Source organism: Orycteropus afer, unplaced genomic scaffold (genome assembly GCF_000298275.1).
Source record: "Orycteropus afer afer isolate SDZICR_OR568_19922 unplaced genomic scaffold, OryAfe1.0 scaffold00087, whole genome shotgun sequence".
Classification (NCBI taxonomy): domain Eukaryota; kingdom Metazoa; phylum Chordata; class Mammalia; order Tubulidentata; family Orycteropodidae; genus Orycteropus; species Orycteropus afer.
The window spans coordinates 7,077,445-7,096,092 of NW_006921674.1; the positions used below are offsets into that span (position 1 = coordinate 7,077,445).

General features: G+C 42.3%; 1 protein-coding gene across 1 annotated transcript in view; it reads left to right on the top strand.

The window, feature by feature from the left end:
* PRDM13 (PR/SET domain 13) overlaps positions 1 to 6,234 on the top strand; it is a 7,779-nt gene extending 1,545 nt beyond the window's left edge. The window contains exons 2-4 of the mRNA XM_007942277.1: positions 176 to 307; positions 965 to 1,085; positions 4,514 to 6,234. Coding sequence (XP_007940468.1) covers positions 176 to 307; positions 965 to 1,085; positions 4,514 to 6,234 — 1,974 coding nt within the window. The remainder of the gene's footprint in view (positions 1 to 175; positions 308 to 964; positions 1,086 to 4,513) is intronic.
* Positions 6,235 to 18,648: the final 12,414 nt, after the last annotated feature.

An 18,648-nucleotide genomic window follows, 5' to 3' on the forward strand; every position in this document is an offset into this window, starting at 1 on the left:
CCCCCCCCCCAAGAAACAGCCAGACGGAATCTCCCTCCTCCCAGCAGCCGAGAGCTGTCTGGCTAAAGCGAATGTAACCATTTTTCTGTCGGGTGGAATGGAGGATAAACTTTTCCTTTGAGTTGGGGAGCCTGGCCGTGGCGAGGGGGAAAAACGACCACTGCTTGTGTTACAGGTGCGAATGGTGAGAGGGGAGCTTGTGGACGAGTCGGGGGGTTCTCCTCTGGAGTGGATAGGGTTAATCCGGGCAGCCAGGAACTCCCAGGAACAGACGCTGGAAGCTATTGCAGACTTACCCGGAGGACAGGTACTACAGACTCCTCCACTACCAATTCTTTCTTCCCAACCATCTCTATAAGGTGAACACTCAGTATTAAGAATGAAATGCTTTGTCTAGAGGGGTCATTTAATCGTCCCAATAATCCTATCAGGTAGATATGATTTGTGTTAGTTATCTAATGATGCTATAAAAGAAACACCATAAGTGGACGGCTTTAACAGAAGTTCAATCTCACACTTTAGAAGGCTAGAAGTCCAAATTTAGAGCACAGCGTTCAGAGGAAGGCGTTCTCTGTGGGCTCTGGAGGAAGGTCCCTATCTTCTCAGCTTCTGCCTCCCTGCTCCTTGGAGATCTTTATGTGTCTTGGCATCTATCTCACCCCATCTCTTCTTTAGCTTGCTTGTTTAATCTCTTTTTTATCTCAAAAGAGACTGATTAAAGACACATCTTACACTAATCCTGTCTCATTAACATAACGACAAGCCATTCCCAAATCCGACTATAACCACAGGATTTACAACACATATTTTGGTGGGACACAACTCAATCCATAATACTATTATTATTTTGGAGGAAAATGAAGGTTAGAGAGGTTCAGTCAAACAGTGTCAGAATTCGATTTGAACCTTTCCTCTTATTCCTCCTTTGCCTGATTACCCGGGAAATCTATTTCTTGCATCTCAGATCTTCTACCAAACACTTCGAGACGTCCAACCAGGGGAGGAACTGACTGTGTGGTATTCCAATTCCTTGGCTCAGTGGTTCGACATCCCCACAACTGCTACTCCTACACACGACGAGAAAGGTACCGCCTCCCGGAAGGCCTCCAGGCCAGCTCAAGTGGGGGAGTTCAGTACTCTTCTGGGCTTTTGGTGTGTCATCAGATCTTTCCCTCAAGTTGTGTAAAAGTGAATTCATGCTCCCTGTGGATGCAGTCTAGATGACCCCCACTTCTTTAACATCAACAGGCACTAATAATCTGGCTCACAATGACAGTGAAAAATATTCTTCAAAAAATACCATGCTGAACTTCCTTTATTTATTGAATACCCCAAAAGACAATTATTTACTCAATTAAAAATCAATAGAAAAGCTTTAAAATATTATTACAGTAATTGCATCATGGACTCAAGAATATAATTTAAACCTGGAATACTTTTAAAAGGTGGAGGAGCAGCAATAATTCACTGGTTTGGAGGAGAGGAATGTATTTCTACAGCATTTTAGAAACATTACGGTACTTACAGCTGGTCAGTTGGCAGGTACTGAGGCCCTTCCATTTAAATGGTATTTATTCATTTCCCCCTCCCTACTTAAATTGAATCTGGGATGTATCCCAGTTTCTTCTCAGATTTATTTGATCCCTTCCAATGCCAAGAGCGGATTTATGCAAATTAAGGTGCAGTGAGAAAAACATTTTCAAACCTTCCCTAGAACACTAAGAAGACTTCATGTGGAAGGAAGGCTGGGAGGTGCTAAAATATTTTAGGTCTTGATACTCCCTTTCAATACACCAAGCTTCCATGGCTTTCCTTTTTCCTTGCAAATTGTTCTAGTTTGTGATTTCTCCCAAAGAAGCTTATGATTCAATGTCAGCATAATGAATGCTGTAAAATATTTCAATATACTGTCCTCTTGAATTCCCTGCTCAATCTCATCCTTTTAGAAATGAGTTTAAAGAAATTAAAACAAATGTGGGAATTAGGAAACACTTCATGAACAAGACAAAATTAAGCTTATTCAGAATGAGTCACTTCAGCTTAAATTATCCTGTCCTCTGTAGATTAATTCTATTGACTTTGTGAGTAAATCTGTAGGTACAGTATTCATAAAATTATCCTGAGAATGTCTGTTATTTGCATCACATTATATTAAATTCCTTTGTCAACTTTTTCCAGTAAAAGAGAAGCATGACATAAGTCTTACAGTGAACTCACAAATCTGCCACTACAGTGCAATTTGGAGGGCTGTCTTTAGGGTTTAGCTATTACTGTACAGGATGCTCTTCCTCTGCACACCCAACTGGCACAAAAGTAACTTGTTTGAATAGTGGCCCTCATGATTTGATTTCTGCCAATTAAGTTTATAAATGTCATATGGTAATAGATGTCAAGATACTCACCATTTTCTTTTTGGGGAATGTATAGATTTTACTGAATGTACAGTGTTTCATAAAATTATGAATTTTCTGACCACTCCAGCTTGAGATGCTTGAAATCTTGCCCTCTTAGAGATGCAGGAAAGAGAGGAAGCAATCTACTTTTGGGCAATCTACTTCCATAGTGATACCGCCTTGGAAACCCAAGGAGGGGTCATTATGAGTCTGACTCAATGGCACATAGCAACAACAACAAGAAGCATGAATTGAATCTCAGAGCATGGAGACATATTCTGGTTAGGAAAAAACATAGATGGGACATGTTCAAATAGGAAATACACATTTGTTTAAATCTTGCAAAAAGGCAGAAATAAGTAGGGATGGCTACCATTCTTCCACATTGGCTAACTTCAGTGGGTTTCAGTTTCATAGTAAGATTAAAGAAAATACTGACGCTCTGCTTTAGGAGCAAAGCTTACCTGACTTTGCAATGAACTGAGTCACTGAGAAGCAGTTTCTGAAAACTACCTTTAGAAGAGGGGGTGGTGGGAGGGAGGTTTTTAACTTAGGAGAATGGAGTTTATTTAAGTTATTAAATCAACAAATCTCCTAAGAGAACTCTGGAGGCCTCTTCTTTCTCTCCCTCAGGATTTATTTGACATGGGGGTTGATTAGAAGGTAACAGGAATGCAGATCGCTTTTACTGAAGTATTCCATAGACAACTAAGATCGAGTACCTGGCAAACTCTCTTATCTTCTTTTTTTTTCCTTTCTGATCTCTCGGCCTCAGCTAGAATAAATAGCTCCTTGTTTGAAATTTCCATTTAGTTATATGGAGGACTATTTGCTTGTGAGCAAGGAGGAGATTTAAATTTAATGAGACTGATGTATACTTTGGATACTTTCTTGTGGCTCGCCTAACTTTTCACAGACATCCTTCTCTTCATTATTACCAACCAACCACAGCATTTTAAAAGAAATCCCAGTTTCAATATTGCTCTTGTCTGCAGACATGTAGTATGTCCTTTTCAGTGATTAGTTCCCACCATGTGATCAGAATCTGTTTCATAATGAGTCTCTAGATTTCATCTACAGGCCCTGGCAAAATTAAGAACAATTAATGCTAACAATATTAAACACAAAAAAGGATCTGACACCAAAACATGTATGTAATCCTAGAAAAAAGGGATAGCATTATTAAGAAAATTGTGCACTTATTTAAAAGGTGAATGTTCACATATTCAATATTATATATATATATACATATATATTCATGCAATTAAAAATGGAATCTTCTCCAAGGACTTTACCAAGAATTTTTTGCACATATCTAGGAATTATCAGGTGGAACAACTGACAAGATAAATGCAACATCATCCTTCAGTTTTTACAATATCAAGATGTAGCACTTTTCCCCTCCTCCCACCAATTTAAATGAGGTCAAAGAGGAAATAAAGATACAAATAATTTTGAAGAACAGTCCCTATGTGGTCCTTCAGTTGGTCACGCTCCAGAAAAACCTCAGGCAAAGTGCTTAAGGACGGGAGGGGGTGAGAATGGTGGGTAGTTGACACAAAAGCCATTGTTCTATGAAAAGGAATGATTACATATGGCCCATACATACAGGATATTGTCTCGCCTGGTAATGAGGCGCTCACGACCATTAGATTGGCCTTTGTTCAGTTTATCCAAACTCCTTGACATACGCCACCTATTCTGCTAACGCCAACAGATGGGCCCGGGCAAGGCACAGCCTCAACACTTGATTTAAAGCAACAGCTGCTCTCTGCTCTTGTCTCTTCCCGGGCCAGCCTGGCTCATCGCTGCCATCCCAACGAAGATTTGTTCGGCTGCCCCTGAGCAAGTCTTCGTTGGAAAGGCCCAGGTCATCCCACTTCGCCTCTAAGTAGCCCCAGATGATGGAGATGGTGACAAGGGTGGCCATTTGGGGCTTTTCCTGGTCCTTGCTACTGTGGGGCTATCCGATTCATTTTTTCGCGGGGACCCAAGAATACTCCTACTTCTCTAGCTACTGCTGGGCAAAATCTGGACTTTGCCTAGGGCGCGCAGGCGCTTTCTTTTATTTCCGCTTGTTCGCCTCTCACGAAGTCGCTCTTCTACTCTTTTTCGCCCAGGGGAGGAGCGCTACATTTGCTGGTACTGCTGGAGGACGTTTAGATATCCCAACAGCCTTAAGGCTCACCTACGCTTCCACTGCGTGCTCAGCGGCGGCCGCGCCTTCCTGCACCATGAGCACGCGGCTCGCCAAGGCGTCAACCCAGCCCCGGATGGCCTTCGCCTCTCTCCGAAACCCTCGACGCCTGACTTCTCCGGGGTCATCTCGACGGACACTCTGCGGCCCCATCCGCAGGCACCGTCGCCCCCTCAGACCTGCGGGACGCGGGAGGGCATCAAGCGCGAGGTGTCCTCCGCGCCCTCAGCCACTTCGTCGCCCCCGGGCAAGTGGGGGCCGCCCAAGAAGGGCAAGGAGCAACCGGAGCGCGCCCTTGACATGAGCGGGGCCGCTCGCGGACACTTTCTCGGCATCGTGGGCAGCTCCCCGGTGGGGGGCGGGGGCCTGGCCTTCTATCCCGGCGTGCACTCTGCCTTCAAACCCGCTGGCTTAGCCAGGGCGGTCACAGCCGCGCACGGCGACCCCTACAGAGAGGAGAGCACTGGCAGGCCAGGGACCAGTCTGGCCTTGGGCAGACTGCTGGGCGGGGGCCGGCAGGTCGGGCGCCCCCGAAGCGGGGAGAACGCGGGGGCAGGTGGTGCCAACCACCATCATCATCACCACGCGCACCACCACCACCACCACCCCAAGTGCCTGCTCGCGGGAGACCCGCTGCCGCCCCCTGGCCTACCATGCTCAGGAGCTCTGCGTGGCTTTCCTCTGCTCCCAGGCCCCGCGGATGAGGCATCCGCTTTCAAGCACGTGGAACGCGTCCCGCCAGCTGCAGCCGCCGCGCTGCCTGGCGCACGTTATGCGCAGCTGCCCCCTGCGGCAGGGCTGCCCCTTGAGCGCTGCGCGCTGCCGCCCCTCGACGCGGGAGGGCTCAAGGCCTACCCAGCTGGCGAGTGCAGCCACCTGCCAGCCGTCATGCCGACCTTCACAGTCTACAACGGGGAGCTTCTCTACGGCTCCCCGGCCGCCGCCGCTTATTACCCGCTTAAACTGCACTTCGGCGGGCTACTCAAATACCCCGAGTCCATCTCCTACTTCAGCGGGCCCGCGGCGGCGGCAGCGGCAGCGGCAGCAGCCGCCCTGAGCCCCGCTGAGCTGGGCTCCCTGGCCAGCATCGACCGGGAGATAGCCATGCACACGCAGCAGCTGTCGGAGATGGCGGCCGGGAAGGGTCGCGGACGCCTGGACGCGGGGGCGCTGCCGCCCGCCATGGTGGCGAGCGGTGCAGGGGGTGGCGGGGGCGTGGGCAAGCCCAAGACCGGGCACTTGTGCCTCTACTGCGGCAAACTGTACTCACGAAAGTACGGGCTCAAGATCCACATGCGGACGCACACGGGCTACAAGCCACTCAAGTGCAAAGTGTGTCTGCGGCCCTTCGGCGACCCCAGTAACCTCAACAAGCACATCCGGCTGCACGCTGAGGGCAACACACCTTACCGCTGCGAGTTCTGCGGCAAGGTGCTCGTTCGCCGCCGGGACTTGGAGCGCCACGTCAAGTCCCGCCATCCAGGCCAAAGCCTGCTCGCCAAGGCAGGCGAGGGCGCGGACGCCGAGCCTGGCTACCCCCCGGAGCCCGGGGAGCCCAAGAGTGACAACGATAGCGACGTGGATGTCTGTTTTACGGACGACCAGAGTGACCCAGAAGCCGGGGGCGGCGAGCGCGATTCGTAATGAGGCTTCCTGAGAGGGTGGGAAAGGACGTGGACGGAAAGAAGTACTGAGGGTCTGTTCCGGGACAAATGAGGTCTTGGTAGTGAGAGGAGGGATACTGTTGACAAACCGTTTTTATTTTTCCGCGGGCGCCAGATTTGAAAGAGAAGTTCGGGTCTGGTGCTGAAACTCAGAGAAAAATTCGGAGGCAGCTTAACGAAATTCGCCACCTGGGCAGCCAAAAGACTGTTGGTCCCCCAGCGCTGCAGCTCTACGAACTCCGCGGATAGGTTCGCACTGAGTCGCTCAGGCGGTGCGTTCTCGGGGTTTAGGATCCCATTGATGCGACTGTCACAGCGCCCTCGAGAGTGCTCGATTTTAACTGCCACGTATTTTTAAATTGTATTTTCTGTGGAGGAAATTGTGCCTTTGAAACGATGTTTTTTGTGTATTTTTCATCAGCATCTCACTGCTTAGGCAAAAGACTAGTTACAATTTGGTAGATGTGACAACGGTACACGTGTTTCCATTTCATTTGTTCTCGTGTCAAAGACTGCCTCGACACACTGAATATATAGTGGTAGCAGGTGTACAAATTGGTCAAATTGCAATTATTTATAAGAGAATAATGACAAATGTAAAATATCTAAAGCATGAATCTAAGAGCACGCAATATATAATTTTAAAGAAAATGCCCTATTTGGTAGAGTGCAAATGTGGTGTATTGGTTTTATAATGAATAATGTACAGTGAACACAGTATTTTGGTCTTGGTTTCAGCTTGTGCAATCTTTAAGAAAAATAAAGATACTTACAAATGAGTTTGTTCACTTAGCAATTTCAGCAGATTCTTTAAAGGATGATTAGAAAACAATACCGAGGAAACTACAATAAAATAAATTATAGGGCATTTGAATTTAATAAACTTCTTGATTATTCATAAAATAAATTACAGCCCTACTGTAAAAGGAATATACTATTTCAATATGTGCATTTCAGAGTATCCCAGGTAATAGGCAAAACAATTGTTTTCTAAAACCATTGTTAATCCTACCATGTTTACTGAAAGAAGCACAACCTTCAATGAAAAAGAAAAAAAGTCACACTCTTTCTCCTCAAAAAGAATTATGAACTGTAGAATCACTCTTTATTTCTTATCGTGTTCTATTTTGATTTGACAGAACTTCCCTTGGGAAGCAAAAATGAAACTTGCTCAGTGCCTTTTATGATTCATGTACTTTAATATTCATCCAACAAATACTGAAGGAAGATCTATTTTATTTAGTTGGAGGTGCTAATGTATTTGCTTTATGTAGGCTTGGTTTTTTTCCACTTATTCCCCACGATCTTCTGCTGTCAGTATTGGTGTTATCTTACAGAAAACATACTCTTCAAGGTCACTGAGAGGCCCAGAATTAAAATAGCAAAGTTAGAAGGAAGGAATGACATTATTTATTGGTTTTTAAAAATTAATAGTATCTGATGGAAACTCTGGTGGCGTAGTGCCTAAGGCATTTGACTGCTAACCAGAAAGCTGGTGGTTCAAACCCACCAGCCACTCCTTGGAAGGAAGATTGGGCAATCTACTTTCGTAGAGATATCACCTCAGAAATCCAAGGGGGGGTGTTGCTATGAGTCCGATCTGACTTGAGGGCAGTGAGTTTGATTTTTGGTTTGAATGGAAGGATACCAAAGAACATAACTTTGTTGGACAAAATTGGAAGGTACCTCTCCTCCTGCACTACACACACTGTGGGGAGGATCACTTCAGTTATGTAGGAAGTGGAGGCTTAGGCAGCCCCAAAGATAAAGGCATGCACCCCAAGAATGAAAGCCTGGAAGGCTCTTCCCAGCGGTTGGTAAGAAGATTCTAGTCAGTCACTGAAGGGTCTGGATATGACCCTATTTATTTTAATCAGTCTATCAAAAAACCAAAACCAAATTCACTCCCATTGAATTAATCCCAAACTCATAGAACCCCCATTGGTTTTCCAAAGCTGTAAATCTGTACAGAAGCAGACTGCCTCATCTTCCTTCCGCAGAGGTGCTGGTGGGTTTGAACCACTGGCTTTTAGATTAGCAGCTAAATATCTTAACCATTCCCACCACCAGAGCTCCTTGTAATCATTTGAAAGTGCTCCTTATTTTCAGTATTCTGAGTACTTTGGCAGTCTCTAACCAGTTGTCTCCCTCTTGGGAACACTGCTTCAGTTCCTGGTTGTAAGCAGGGACTTTGGGACGATCACAGCAGGAGGAATGGGTCGGGGAGGATATATGACTTCTGTGGGTAGTGATCAGCAAAAATATTTCTTCTGTGGGAAAACTTATATCATGAATTAGAGGTCTTTAGTGCCAGCTGATAAAATGTTTTGCTTTGTAAAAGAAAACCCCAAAGGGGGGAAATGTGTGGAGTAGATTAACATGTAAATATGGTGATAAAGATGCTACCATTTATAACGGACCTACAGGTACTCTGTGCAGCTTTTGATGCTATTTATAATTTTTCTTTTCTGCAGAGAAGGACCCTAGACTTGCCACACTAGGTTCAGGGATGGCTTTGCCACATACAGAGAGAAGTCAACCCAAGCATCTGTCTGCTCATCTTATATTTCTCACTGCCTGCTTAATATTGTGGTCTTGCCCATTGATGCAATTGTTTGAAACCAAATTCACCTTTATGGAAGCATATTGGAAAACTTTTCTGAAGTCAGATTGTGTAAGTCTTTGGGGAAAGTGAGAAAGGCTGCCCAGATTCCAAACATGGGGAAGCCAATGTATCAGCTGTAAGTCATACCCCCCTTCTCCGATTTTTACCTCAGTAGTAACTCCTATAACTCTTGTTTTACATGAAAATAGTGTGTAAAAACAAAAATACTGTACTCAAAGGAAATACATTTAGAATTGATACAGATTTAACAAAACCAAACTGAACCTCAGCCTTCTGTCCTCCCTTTATAAATTGATAGCTATTAGAAGTTATTCAAATAAGTTTGAATATAAAAATTTAAAATTGAACATAGATTTAAAAGTGCTTAATAGATCACTTGTAATTCTCCATAGGTTGCCACAGTTGACTCATAAATTTGTCCATATGTATCTGCATACTGTCATAAATACTGCAATTGTTTAACAGCCAACTCAAGTCAGTGATACACAGTTAGTAATAATATGACTTATTTTAAATGGCTCGGTGGAATTGGTGTTACTCAGAGTACTTATTTCAGTTTCCTATCCCTTCTGTTTTGGGAGCTCTGGTAGCATAGTGCCTAAGGGCACTTGACTGCTAACCAGAAGGCTGGCGGTTCAAACCCACCAGCCACTCCTCGGAAGGAAGATGGGGCAATCTACTTCCGTAGTGATACTGCCTAGGAAACCCAAGGAGGGGTCGCTATGAGTCGGGTCTGACTCAACGGCACATAACAACAACAACAAATCCCTTCTCTTTAAGAATGATAGACTTTTAGAAATGAAAACCCTACACCTTGGTGACTACAACTAACTTTGACGGTTGTGCTAAAGCCTTTGGAAGTGTCCAAGATTTTAACCAAATAACTTTGTGCCAAAATATTAAATAGTTATCTATCTGGAGGGAGCGCTGGTGGCCTAGTGCCTAAGGCATCTGACTACTAACCAGATGCCTGGCCGTTCAAACTCACCAGCCAGTCCTCAGAAGGAAGACTGGGCAATCTACTTCGGTAGAGATATTGCCTCGGAAACCCACAGAACAGTCGCTATGAGTCAGATCCGACTACAGGGCAGTGAGTTTGGTTTGGTTTTGGTTTATCTATCTAGAGTGGATTCGGGCCTTTTAGAAGTGAATGACTCCAAATTGTTTGGACTCAGTCCATGTGGGCATTAAAATGGTTTAGTATCCCAAAGAAATAAGACAGACGACTCTGTAGTCTTGCCTCCACCACTTACTTACTAACTGGCATGGAACCTTTCTATTGCCCCAATTTCCTAATCCGAAAAACAGGGTGAAATAAGCAATAAAGCAGTTGTGAAGAGGAAATGAGTTAATGTGGTAAACTGCTTAAAATCATGACCGATATCAAGCTCTCAAACAATAATAAAATAACTGAAGTAACTCTTGAGCTTTCACTTTAAAGACATCAACGTAGAGAATAAGGACTGACATCCTTTTATCAACAGTAGCATCTTTTTGCAGGACACTTATTGTCCTGTTTGTTGGCTCACTTCAACCCTCAGAGGAACTCTCACCGACTGCAGTAAATAAACACCTTCTTAGTTTTTTGCGAAGAGTTTTGAAACTTGTTCAGACACTTTACCAGGCCGTCTTTCATAGACAATTCGTACGCAGCGCTTAAGGATAGGGGAAGAAGAATGCTCCTCTTTCCATCTCTTTGCACTAACTGCTCCAATGTTTACCAGGCCAGTGGCGAATGAAATTAAGAATGCAGTGAGGAGCGCGTGCGTGCGTTTTTCCTACTAAACGGAAAAGAGAGCGAAAAATCCAGCAAAATCTGCAGTTCCGCGAGACTCTACTTTGGGAAAAGTTTTACCTTCTAAGCGCTGAGGGAAAGAGGTCAGTGGCGGTGAGCCGCCGGGTTGGAATTCGTGAGTCTTGAACTGTGGTTCTGGATAGGTGAAGGAGAGGTGGTGGGGTTACAGAGCAGAGAGGGCGGTGACTGGCTGCGGCTCGTTATTTCCAGCGCTACCATTGGCTCATTTCTTAACAGGGTTGCTATGGGGTGGGCGGGCCGCAAGCCGCGGAGGTCTGGGTGGGCGTGGCCTTACCAGAACCCGAGCGTAGGGTAGGTGCGCCGCTAGGCCTCTTGCGCCGCATTGGCGATATCCTGGTCAGGGTTGGTGTGCCGCTCTGGCGTTCACAGCTACGCTCTCTCTGGGGACTGGAGTTTCCTTATGCACAGACTTGGTTTCCTGGTTCTGAGTTCTGGGCAGAATAGTAGGATTTGCGCCGCCTTTAGGTGTAAGTCGGGAAGCCCTGGAAGAGAGAGAGTCGCGGGAAGTCCGCGAAGCCCAGCAGGAAACAGAGGAGAAGGTGGGCAAGGGTGTTTCAGACGCCGAGCTAGTCCTTGCTGAAGTGCTCCTGTGTATCAGGGAGCTTGGGCACCAGCGCTGTGCATCCCTGCCATCTGCTGCTTCCCCAAAGGGAAGAGGGCAGAGGCGCTGCTGCCATGGGGAGGTCAGGCTTGACCCTTGGCCACACAGGTGTGAATTGTGAAGGGACGGACTCAACAGACGGCGGGGCCAACTTGTTTCAGAAGGAGCGTGGCGCTCTCTCTGAGCTGGGTGACCTTCGTACAAAAGATGAAAGGAGAGCTTCTGTCATCTGCAACTGTAGTTTAATTCAAATTAGTTGTAAGTTGCACAACAGACAACCTGTTAATGCCTTTGCCTTGAAAAACATCTCAGAGTCCTTCAAAAAAGGACTAGATAGGATGATTATGCTTGCATGTAACCCCTTTGAAGGCAATGATTTTATTTCAAGTACAATATGTTTTAATTATTAAAATTTTAATATTTCCATGAAAATAGCTAATAAAAAGCTAAAGCCCAAGTTTATTAAAGAACGTAAAAGTCATAGCATAAAAGACAGATGTTTGGTAATTTACATTAAACAGATAAAGAGAAATGTTTTCTTATGGAGTGAGGAAACTTATTAAAAATAAAATATATTAAATATCCAAATATTATGAGTAGTCCCTTTCTATCCATATACTCTTTTACATCATTCTACATTATAGGAAATGCCTGCAAATACACACTTCTTATTTTTATGTTGACAGTACAATAATATTCCTGGAAGTCACTTTAAATAGTCCAGTTCTATGTCAAGTTGTATTTGAATGGAAGACACTCAACTCCAGTGATTTGAGTAGAAAGCCTTAGGTGGAAATGTCTTATGTGACAGGAGTTATAGTGAAGAGAGGTGCAATAGCAGATGGTTTTAGATAAGAACATCAAGAAGGTCAAAGATCGTTTTTTAAATCACTGACAACTGGCAGGAAGAGGAGATTTTATACTTGACACTGAGCTGTTGGTTCCTGAATTATCACCTTAAGGTAAATGGAGACATGGCCAGGTCAGATTCAAGCTTACTTGAGTGCATTGGACCATATCAGAACACATCTGTGAGCAACAAAATGCTTTCAGGTATGCCGAAAGTCAATCCAATGAGAAATGAGCTCATGTAGGATGTCATATTTTATAAACTTATTTGTGATTTTCAGAAAGCAGGAGAAAGGGCTTCACAACCAAGAAAACAGAGAGAAAAGAAAAATTAGAGTATTTATGGAGTAGGTTTTCTGAGTTATTTAAAGTTAACATGGTAAAATTGGTTTTAGGTTATTGGCTTTGCCATCTATAGGAGTTTGTGCATATCCCATACCCTCCATTTATTTCCAAAATAAATTTTGGTATATTGTCTTGAATAGTTTCAGACTTCATGATATTCATGTTGACAAATATTCTCTTCATGAAGTTAAAAAAAGCTTTCTTTGGGATTTCCTTGATAGCATTCATTTAATTACATCTTCATTATCTCATTTAATCATTGTAACAGACTATGTTATAGGTAAGGAAAATGAGGCTTACGTTGCACAAAAAACAAAACAAAAATCCAAACTCACTGCAGTCGAGTTGATTCAACTCATAGAGACCCTTCCTTGGGTTTCTGAAGTGGTATCTCTACAGAAGTAGATTGCCCAGTCTTCTTTCCAAGGAGTGGCTGGTGGGTTTGAATTGCCAGCCTTCTGGTTAGCAATCAAATGCCTTAGGCACTGTGCCATCAGAGCTCCTTTGTGTTGCGCAGTCAGCTAAAATTAATCTCAGGATTCACTCCTGGTTAATGTGTTCCACAGCCTCATTCTCAACATAATGTATGTTCTCTTTAAGTCAATCACTCATGTAAGTTAGGTGCTGTCTAGTTGGTTCTGACTCATAGCAACCCTAAGTACTTGACTGCCATTCATAAGGTTTTTAGTGGCCATCTTTTTTTTGTTTTTCAGAAATGTACCCTGCCATGTCCTTTTTCCTAGTCTGTCTTAGTTTGGAAGCTCTGCTGAAACCAGTTCACCATGGGTGACCTTACTAGTATTTGAAATACGAGTGGCATAGCTTCCAGTATCGCAGTAACACGCAAGCCACCACAGTATGACAAACTGACAGACAAGTGATGTAGGAGGTATCCAGAAATTCCGTTGGAATCCTTTATAACTGGATCTGGTGGATGTCTTACATGGCAATGAGGTGAGCTGAAAGATAATAGATTCCCAGGCTTGTCAGCTAGAAACAGATTAAGCTAGAGACCACCTTTGACTTGCTGTGTACTTGAAATAATTTCTGGCAAACTCTCCTAAGGTTGGATTTAGTCTAGTCTGGTTTGGCTTGGTTTTATGAAAATATGCGTGTAGGGGTGGATCTAGAATGGCTCATTTGTGATCCTGAGGACTCTAGAAAGGAAGGTATTTTAGTTTAAGTCTGTTGAGAATTTCAGGAGTCCTGTGCTGTGCCAGAGAAACAACCAGCTCCTAAATTAGGATCTAAAAATTTCACAGTCTCCTAATATTCTGTGGCATTGGACATGACCTGCAGTATAATTCAATTTTCAAACTCTTTTCAAATGTAGCAGGCTGTATTCCTGGAAATCTGGGCCAGGCAATGTGCAGGGGTTGGGACAGATTGGCCTGAAGTTGTTCTGCTGCTGGTGGAGCAAAGGGTGATCTGAGAGAGGGAAATCCAAAGACAAAATCCAAACAGAATGCTAGGCACATTATGAATTGAAAAGAACCAGGCTGAGGCAGAATCCCAGCAGACAAAAGGCAGCAGAATGGAACCAAACTAGAAGAAGGTTGGGATGAATTTGGGATTAAGAGAAGGTGTGAGATTTTGAATGACTGGAGATTGGATGTAGGCATTTTAAAAAGAATAATTTTGCTTTTTAAATAGATAATATATCCAGATATTTACAGATCAAAACTGTACAAGCAAGTGTATAGTATTCAGGGGTCTTATCTCACCTTATTTCTGTTGACTCCTCTGATCATCAGAGGTAGATTTGTAATGAAGCTCACTGGCATGAGTTTCTTCTAAAACTTGCACCCAATTTTGTGTTTTTAAAGTGGGCCCCAAAATTCTATGAGTGTCAGCCCCCCAAAATGTGAATCTGTACTTTGTATCCACTTATTTAATTTCTTGTATACTTTTAGTGTTTCTTTTTGCACACAAGGTTAAACACACAAGAATGGATATATTCTTATTTTTCTCCCTTTCTTGAACTAAAGATGTAACACAAACTGTTCTGTATCTTGCTTTTTTATTTACTTAATATATTTTGAAGTTTCTTTTAGTAGTTTAAAGAGATCTTCTTAATCCTTTTGTTTTTGTTGCTATATAATAGTCTATTGTATATACATACATAGATTAATGTTTGTTATTTTGTATATTTTTTATTATTATAAAGAATGCTTCAGTGAATAACTTGTGTTAAGTGATTTTGTGGGTGGAGCGCAGGCATTTTTTAGGTTTCACTGCTTCAGCCGCTGTGGAGAAGAAGCCACTGAGGACAATAAGCTTGGCCAGACAGAATCAGACCAGCCTCCAGGAGATGGGTGATTAACTGACTTTTTAAAACTTGTTCCTTCTCTCCTTGTTGATAAGACTCAGAGTCACCATTAGCTCTTGACCATATTTGGAACATAGGAGACAACAGTGGAGACTTCACCCCATTCTTTTATTCTCCTAGGAATTTGGCAAAAGATCTTGGGAGACCTTAGCCATAAAAACATACTTCTCCAAGGCAAGCAGTAGGGCATTTCTAAAGCTGGGCTAACATGGATAAAGGATGCAGGTGTTTGTGTTCATGTGTTTGAACTTTTAAACTTCTTTCCTACTAACAATATCATTAACTATTGGTTTCCACATGATGTATGTTATTTTAAAACACCTTATGTAAAACCATCTTTGGGACTATTATACTGGCTGACTTGAGCGTGGGCCTATGATAAGTAGCAGGTACTGAGCGCAGCCTACACCAGCTGTAGAACAGTGTTGAGCACTCCAGTAGGGAAACAAACGAATGCAAATGAGATGCACTTGGCCATGGAACAAAGATGAAAATGACATTCACTTGTAAATGAGTTTTCTGTGTTTGATGTAAACAGAATGACATGTATTTTGCAGGAAGACCTCTATGACCTTAGGATGGTTGTTGAATTCATTACGTGGAGCTGCACATGTTTCTGACATTTTATCATTATTAGTGTGTCTCATGATCTAACTATCTCCAGGTTTTTAATTTATTTGGAAGCATTTCCATGATTTTCTGTCCTAGGAGGTGGTCTGAGAGTTTAGGTGAGGAGCTCATCATTGAAAGGTTAAATGTCCTGGAATAAAACTTGAATCTGGCACCTTGATCTAGGATAAGGGAATGGCTAATCTGTAGTTCCCAACTGAAGCATTGCTCCAACATTAGACTTAGATGATGGATGCGTGGTTTTGCTTTCTAAGCTTCATTCATTTTTTAAGCCCCATTTAAAATGTCCACTTTTTTTGGTAACCCTTCCTGGCTGTTCCAGACCAAAGTGGTCTTTCCTTCTCTGAATTCTTACAGCAGGTGGCCTGCGATACTAGTCATTTATTTTGTCAAATGCATCTGTAGGACATGGGCATTCTCATTTATTTTTAAAAACACCCCTGGCTTAGTACTTTAGACAAAGCAGTTATTCAACAAATATTTGAGAATTTATTGATTAAACACTCTTCAAGTTTCTCATTCTTCAGAGCATTATGGTAATACACTGAGGGCCTGCTACATGCTGGGCACTGTACTGGAGGGGATATAAGGATGATTAAGATTATCTCAGCTGCTCATGACTTAGTGGAGGAGGCAAACACAGGGACAGAAATTGATAACATGATGTGGTAAATATAGTGATGGAAATAACACAGAAGGACATCTCCTCAGAGAAGAGGGTGAGGATGGCAAAAGAGGAGCATAAGGAAAAGCTTTCTTGAGGAAGCTTGAATTAGTCTTAAAAGATGAGTAAAAATCATCCAGGTCAGGGGTAGAGGGAGATGGAAGAGTATTTCCAGTGGAAGAATGGCATGACCAAAGTGACTGAGTAGAGAAGTGACACGGATGTATATGAGGAATTCCAGGCAGTGCAGTGCTGCTGTGGCCAGAGTGACAGGCAGGCAGTGCTAAAAGATGAGTCTGTTTGCAAGGAATTGTGGTGCAGTGGTTAAGAAGGCATGTGGGCTGTGGAGTCAAGAGCAAAAAGCAAGTTTGCATTCTGGTTTTTCATCTTTCTACCTGTGAGAACTTGGTCAGGTTACTTAATCTTAATATGCCTCAGTACCCTCATCTGTCAAATAGAAACAACAACAGCATCATATTTAATTTTTTTTTTTTTTTTGGTGAGGGTTAAGGAAAGTAATGTTTGTCAAGTGCTTGGCATAGTGCATGGCTCAGGGTAAGAATTGAAAGCAAGCTGGCTAATTGTTTTTAAAATACTAGAAAGTGGTACAGTAAGTAAGATAAAGAAGGACTTCTAGAAGGGTTAAGCTGGCACTGACAGGCAGTTTTAGATTGCAGGGGGACTGTTTTGGAGGTAGGGAGACCAGTTAGGAGAGAATTGCATTAAGAATTTCAGGTGATGGGTGATGAGGGCCAATGGTAATGGTGATGGAGGGGAGAGGATAGACTTAAGATATATGTAGGCAGTAACAGCAACAGGATTTTGTGACTAGAGACTGGAGTGTGAGGAAGAGTTGGAGTCAAGCATATTAATTATAGGACAGTTTCAAAGTGTTTGGTGGTATTGCACTGTGTTGATAGGATATTATCAAAAGTGCTTTAGGTAAAGATATTCTTAAAAAACAAAACAAAATAAAACCAAACCAAACCACATACTGCAGTTGAGTCAGATCTGATTCATAGCAACCCCTTTTTGGGTTTCCGAGGTGGTATCACTATGGAAGTAGATCACCCAATCTTCCTTCCGAGGAGTGGCTGGTGGGTTTGGACTGCCAGACTTCTCTGTTTTATTGAGAAATACAACCTAAATTAGAGAAAAAAAGACTGATACATTTGAATATATAAACAACAAATGTTATGTTACTCTCCACTGCAAAAAGCAAAACCAAACTAAACTAAAAGATACTATTTTTAGTCTAAGGGATGTATTAGTTTTGCTAATAACAAACACTAATAGCAATATATAAACAACTGATTAAAATTGATGAGAAAGTGTCATTACTCCAGTAGATAAATGACAAGTGATAAGAATTAACCATATCACTGGTGAACAAACATGTTCTTCCCCATAGGATCAAAGATATGCAGTTAAATATTTTTAATTATAAAAATATAAATATTTTTGTGTAAAACTATAAGAAAACAAAGTGCTATTAATATTTTTCTCAAATTGATACACGTATTCCTGATGTCACTATAATTTGGTGCAGCCATTTATATAGCAAAGTGGGAAATATTGCCAGGAAGATAGAAAATGTATATATATGTGTGTATGTGTGTGTGTGTATTTATTCATATTTATGTTTGTTTATACTTAGTTCTCATAATTCTGAGAATTTATTCTAGAGAAACAATTTAACAAAAGCATAATGCTATGTATATACAAAATTTTTCACTGCAGCATAAATTCTATAGCAAAAAAAACTATTCAAAATTAAGGTATGGTTATTTAGGAAGCATAGATACTATGACATCATGAAGTAACATTAAAAATAATTATTAAGATTAAAAGAGTACAAAATATTTACAAAATTATTAATTGATAAAAGCAGAATAAAAATGATTATCCATTATGACTGCAATTACTTAAGAATTTGTATCAAGACTAGAAAGTAATATGCAGAACACAAAAGTGGTTGTGCTAGGCTTGTGCATATTCTTACATGGCTACTTGCCTTTTTGTTTTTACTTAATCAAGTTTAGTCCTGTCACCTATATTTAGCAATTATTGTCATTTTTGTTTCATCTATATTTCTTTGCTGAAGTATTTTAAAGTAAATTATAGTTATTATCTCTTATATTTTAATGTGCATCAGGGACATTTTCCTCCATTCCCATTTGTACTGTGATATCACAATTAACAACACAGTTAACAACAATTCCTAATATTATCTAACACCTAGTCTACATTTTGGCAGTTCAAACCCACCAGCCACTCCTCGGAAGGAAGGTTGGGCAATCCTACTTCCATAGTGATACTGCCTCGGAAACCCAAGGAGGGGTCGCTATGAGTCGGGGCCGACTTGACGGCACATAACAACAACAACAACAACAAGTCTACATTTAAATTTCTCCCACTTACATTTTTTTTCAAAAATGAAATGACTTGACAAAACTGCTAGTCCACTGGGATTGTTTGCTGCTCTGTGGAGAGTTGACTGTATTCCAGTCTCCTGGTGTGATGGTGGTGGGTGT